We start from the raw sequence: 6,000 nt of genomic DNA, 5'->3' as shown, positions 1-6,000 counted from the left end.
AAAACCGGTCGAGACGATGACTGACTGAGAGTGGCTAGCTATCTTTAGCAGTTTCTTCCCAGCGGCAACTACAGTTAATAGACACGTTTAGACGCATTAATGTAGAAACTATCAAAGACGTCATAACACGCCTTTTCCTGTCAATACGACACACAGGTGAGAAACACCTGGAACCTCTTAACACATTATTTTACCAAAAGTTGTTTTTGTTGTCAACTGCTCAACTTCCGTCCGAGCTAGCTGTTTTTAGCCAACATTAGCAACACTCACTCCGAGCTTTCGCTAGCTTTCTATTGTTATCTTTATAAGTCGATATCGTAGAAAAATGACAGACGACAATATCAGAGTTTGTATTAGGTTGATGGATAAAAATATGTAGATTGCCGAAACTAAATGTTGCTGTAAACTTTGCTACAGAGCTGTTGGTTGCAACTGAACTTTTCCTGTTGACATGAAGTAGCTCCAATCTGTTATTGTCTCAGTTGTTATGAGTAAATTCGCTTTTAAAATGCTTTATTTACTCGATAGCCATCCTAAGATAAGATAAAGTACGATTTTTGATAACTATCTGAATACTTAATTTATAAACGATTTATTTAAACGTATGGAAATACATTGGAATGTCCTGAAGAAATGGACAACCTTTTAATTTTCTCTAGATAGCTGAGTAGTTACGGCTTTACATTTAACATTTTTCCCATCTTCTGGTTTCCATATGTTTTAATGAAAATTAATGCATTTATAACATCACTCTGTGATCGCAAGTTGTTTTTCAAGCCCTTACTAACTTTGCTACTTAAAAGTTTTTAGTTGTTGCAATGTTACGATTTGTAGAGAATTAATTTGCAGCTTTAAAGTAAAGCAATGTACAACTGCAGATCTATGATCAAACTGCAGTTTTAGGACAGCTTGCAGATTGAAAGGCTCCAATATGAAGCAATCCAATCTCAGTTTATTTTGACCAAAATAGAAATTGCAATGCTATGACTCTTTGAGTCAGGAATTTCCTTTATCGTGCTTATTTAGTACTGTTTGTATTTTGGTCAGTAGCATAGTTTTTTGATTGGATTCAAAATTAAAATGCAATTTTGATTAACTGCACAGCACAGCCTTTAAATTTCAAGGGACTTCTTTAATTTAGGTCTTTTTGAAGCTTTGTCTACTTTTAGCTAAATTTATATTTTGTTTTACACATGCAATTGGTTGCTTGTCTTAGCTTGGGTTGAACAAGCATGATAAAAATGTAATTTCATGTAAACTGACTAAAACTCTTGAAAAGGGATTTAAACCCCCTTTTGTTGTAGAGCCTGAGGCATTCTTCTTTCTTAATTTTTGTTGCTTATTTTTGTTTTCAATCTTGCACATAAAATAAATGCTAGTGTTCACTTTCAAAGGGCTCTTAACAAAATCACCTACAAACATTCTCACCAAAAATCCCCTTGCATAGAAACCTAAACATTATTGATCTCTTGCGACAGTAATTTGAAACAATGAGGCATGAATGAGTTGAGTCAGTAGCAGTGACATCTGCTGGTTGCTGTTGTGATAGCAGTCTTTCAAGTCTGAAACAAATCACTTAACCAGTACATCTAAAACAATATAAATATTAGAAATATCATGTTTTTGATTCCTCATTTCAACAATTGAAACTCATATATTCATTACAGGTAGAATTTCATATTTTAACCCTTTATTTCTAGCCATTTTTATGATTGACTTGCATGAAAATCCAAACTTTGGTTTCTCAGTCACTTAGAATATTACAGAAGAGAAAAAAAAATTAAATAAACCAAATTGTCAACCTTTTGAAAAAAAGAGTTTACTTGAATACACTCAATACTTGATTGGGCTTCCTTTTGCATGAATTGTTGCATCAAAGCAGCTTAATATAGAGGCCTATAGCTGGTAGGCCTTTTCTTACTACACTTTTTCCCTCCATTGCACTTTCTGTGAATAGGCTTAGATGCAGCATTCTGCAAACAACCAACTTTGTTAGCAATGACCTATTGAGGGATACTCTCCTTGTGGAGCATGTAAATGACATCTACCAACCCAAAATGTATTGAGTAAACCATTTTATGAAGATATGCTTTCTTTTGTAATTTGAAACACTCTAGCTTTCAGAGATGTTATATTTTGGGTTTTCATTTACAGTAAGCTACTATATAATCATCAAAATTATACAGATTTATATATGATTAATAGATGTATAGGAGTGTGTAATGAATCTATAACTATATAAATAATCATTACACACTGCATTGTATGTTGATATTTATATAGATTCAGTACACTATTTTGTAAAGCAGCTGAATAGTGTTTATCATTCCCAATTTTTTTTTTGCATTTTTGTCTTTAAAACACATTGACATAATGTAAATACATAATTTAAATAATTTGTCCCTGACTCTCATCTCTCATGATATTCTCCTACAGAGGCGCCCATATAAACCACTCCACCCCCTAAGTGGCTCTTAAAATGGAGCACCACCATGTTCACTGTATCTCCTGTGTTAACCAAAGATGCATGGTCAAACCTGAACCAGGAGTTTCTTGTGATCTAATCGCATGTCCATTGGTGTGTGGGGCTGTGTTTCACTCCTGCAAAGTTGATGAGCACCAACTTTTGTGCTCACTTACGAGGATCCCATGCCTTAATAGCGGCTATGGCTGCCCAGCCATGCTGATCCGTAACCAGATGTCTGCACACCTGGATGTCTGTCCAGCTGGAGCTGTCTCCTGCACAATGGAGTGGAACAGGTGGCCTGTTAGCTGCTTGAACTACACCTCTTATGAGAGCCTAATTAGTCTGTTGGAAGAGATGGAGCAGCTGGACATGGCGCTTGCACTTCAGGACCAACAAACACTCCTTGATTCGATGAAGATGATTGCCAAGACTCCATCTCCACAAGAAGATCCTGCCACTAGAAAGAAGATTAAAGCGAAACATTTAGCTTCACAGTTGTCTGCTCCTGAAATCTCAACCTCTCAATTGTCCTCCTCGCCTCAATCCCAGTCAGCCCCCAAAGCTTCAACAAAGGAGAAAATTCTCAGTGGGATTAACGGTTTGAAAGAGGAACACCTCAGTAAGTTGTATGAGGCCACAGTTGAGACTGCAAGAAGCTTAGCTGCTGCTCTAGACTTTGTTAGCAATGCCAGTTGTGGTGAAAGTAGTTCAGGAGGTGAGAATGTAGGAGATGTCTTGCTACAAAGCAGTTTAGACAGTAATAGAGGCATTCAGAATGGACTGGAAGGCATAGCCCCACAACATGCTGATGGTTTGCACAAAAGTAACATAAATGGGAACAGTTCTAGTCTGAGCCGCTTAGATGAAAATCGAGCTTTTGAAGGAATCAGTATGCAGAACAAAACCACAGCCAATGGACCATCAGTGGAGGCAACAAATGCTGATACTTCACAAGAACCTGCGACCCCACAAATGATATCCCCAGTGCATGTGAGCCAGGGTGTGGCACAGCGGGCTGACCATGTAGTTCTGGACAATAAAGGGCTAGTTCTTCCAGGATGTCTTGGACCTGAGAGGATGTTGCCCCTGAACCTCTTCTATAAGGGCCATGTTCAATATCCTCTAACTAATGGACAATTAGGTGCTAAAGCAGACAAGTCACCATATAGACTGCGGGTAGAAACGGAAGACAAAGCAGTTGATACTTCAGACTTGGAGCATGATGATGATCCTATGGGTCTTGGGGAGATTGATGCAATCCCACCAGCTCTACTCTTCTGTTTGGAAGAGTCCAGGGAGTGTAGAAGGATCTCTGATACGGTCTACATTGATGGTTACCGTGTTGACCTCGGCACGCAGACTTTCACATTTCCTGCGGCAGTCTTGGTGACTAATACAAGAGTGGGTGACATGGCCTCTGTTTCAGCCTGTGACCATGCAGCACCACAGCTCGCCTACCCCAGCCCTCTTCGCACCCTTCGCCTCGGCCAGGTCCTCGAAGCTCTGGATTCGGAGGCGGTCCCGTATAATCGTTACCTCCCACCTAACCCCCAACACCAGCACACCTTTCCTTTCTTATGTGGTCAGTCATTCAGGCGGGACCAGTTTTCGTCACATTTCAGAAACATCCACGGGGAGATTCACGCTTGGCTCAGTGGCTGGATAGAACAACGCTGCCCCCTTGCATATTATGGCTGCACATTTTCCCAGCGGAGATTTTACCCATCTACCCGAGGAGCAAAGGTGGTTCACGATAGGCATCTTAAGGCATTTGGGGTTCAGCCCTGCACCAGACTGCAACCTCCAACAGATTCCCAGTCAGACCGATTTAGTGGGCTCCCCATTGAGATACTGTGGCACATAGCTGGATTCCTGGATAGTTTTAGCCTGTGCCAGCTGTCCCTGGTGTCAAGGACTATGAGGGAAGTGTGTGCCAGTCTCCTCCAGACCAGGGGCATTGTAGAGCTGCAGTGGGAGCGAACAGATTGTCCTAATGGGCTCCGTAATGTGTCGTGGCAGGTCAAAAATAAGGTGAGTTCAGAACTGATATATCAGTGTTCAATGAGTGTGAATACTTTTGCGAAACAAAAAAAACTAAATCCTTTTATGATCATTCAAATATATTTTACTGTTACAGGTGTGGCGATTCAGCACTGCTTTCACTCCCGTATCCTCGTGGGGTTTCACCGAGGTACCCAGCATGTCGGTTCACCTTAAGAAGTGTCCTTTCAACGTAGTAGAGCAGAAGACAGAACCGATACCTCTTCCTGCCATGTGTACCGCACGAGATGGACTGTCACTCCGCCGCGTCCTGCGTCACGTCAACACTTGACCAAACAAGACCGATCTGCATGAGATTCACTGTAGCTTTATGAGAATGTGGCTAATGAAGTAAAATAGATTCTGATTAGTTTTTATTATAAAGAAGCCTTAATGGGGGAATAAAAGACTTCATGTCTGTTAATGGTTTTGTATGTGGAATGAGAAAGTGAGCATTCACAATTGCTTTGCATGGATTTGTGCTGAAAGTGCACATTTATTCTGCTAAGAAAACATATTTTGACAAAGGTAATTGTGCACAACAGATTTATATTCTCCTGAAGATTATTAGTCTGTCTTTTACTTGTATCTATGGAAAACACTACATGTTAAAACTCCATTTTTTTCTGAATATTATAAACCATGCCAGCACTTTATATTTCAATTCCTTCCAAACTGAACAGTGAACCTTGTCTGAAGAGCTTCTGATCGCTACTAATGGTCAAGTTCAGTGTGCATGTTATGTTTAGGTTTATCTGAAGTTTGGATCACAGTTTGATATCACAAAATGACTAATGTACCTGATTGCTGCAGTTTAATAAAGTGTTTACTGACTTTTTATTTTTCTCTAAGGTGTCTTTTAATAGTTCATTTCAATATTTATGCAAGATGTTTGGATAGAAAGCAAAAATTGCTAAATCCAGGAAAACGAATCCAAATTTAAACTGAAGTTACTACCCGTACTTAGCTGAATACTATTACAATAACATATTGCAATATATACTTACTCAAACTGTTTCATTGTGCAACAGTTTCAAGGGCAAAATAAACCTGCCAAACCCCATCAATGGTGAGAGGATGGGAATAGGTTAAAAGTGACAACTGTTACAAATTTCACTTTGTGTGATTTCTGCCCATAAAGGCAAAACGTGAATGGGTGACTGGAATTCAGCCATTATAAAATCTGACTTCATCTATTACTTAGACCTACATTCAGGCTTTTAAATGGATATAGATCACAAGCAAAATAACATTTTTAAAGTTTTTTTCTGGGTTTTGGTGCCAACATAGAATTGATTCATGTGAAGCTTGAATAAATAGATGTGTCAAACATGAACTGAAATATTCATCACATTTGCTATTGAGTTTTTACATTTTCAAAGAAAAATAAAGGTTGCATTTATATTTATAAAGATTACGCCCAGAGTGCTGTTTATTCAAGAACTCATTGTTCTTGACTTTTAGACTTGTGTCGTTAACCTTGATTTTGTATT

The 6,000-nt window shown here is 39.0% G+C and overlaps 1 protein-coding gene across 1 annotated transcript; it reads left to right on the top strand.

Annotated features, from left to right (window-relative positions):
- Nucleotides 1-5,345, top strand: LOC103457524 (F-box only protein 30-like). Its single transcript, XM_008397731.3, has 3 exons — nucleotides 1-156; nucleotides 2,437-4,498; nucleotides 4,605-5,345. Exons 2-3 carry the CDS (start codon nucleotides 2,480-2,482, stop codon nucleotides 4,797-4,799), a joined length of 2,214 nt encoding a protein of 737 aa, XP_008395953.1. The 5' UTR covers nucleotides 1-156; nucleotides 2,437-2,479; the 3' UTR covers nucleotides 4,800-5,345.
- Nucleotides 5,346-6,000: the final 655 nt, after the last annotated feature.

The sequence above is a fragment of the Poecilia reticulata genome, chromosome 21, assembly GCF_904066995.2.
Source record: "Poecilia reticulata chromosome 21, P_reticulata-male-v2, whole genome shotgun sequence".
In the NCBI taxonomy this organism is placed as follows: domain Eukaryota; kingdom Metazoa; phylum Chordata; class Actinopteri; order Cyprinodontiformes; family Poeciliidae; genus Poecilia; species Poecilia reticulata.
Note: the sequence above shows the minus strand (reverse complement) of the source record. Positions and strands in the feature narration are given on the sequence as shown.

Coding starts and splice junctions, on each gene's coding strand:
- LOC103457524 (XM_008397731.3), top strand. CDS start 2,480: ATGGAGCACCACCATGTTCACTGTATCTCCTGTGTTAACCAAAGATGC. Junction 4,499..4,604: donor CGTGGCAGGTCAAAAATAAG/GTGAGTTCAGAA, acceptor TTACTGTTACAG/GTGTGGCGATTCAGCACTGC.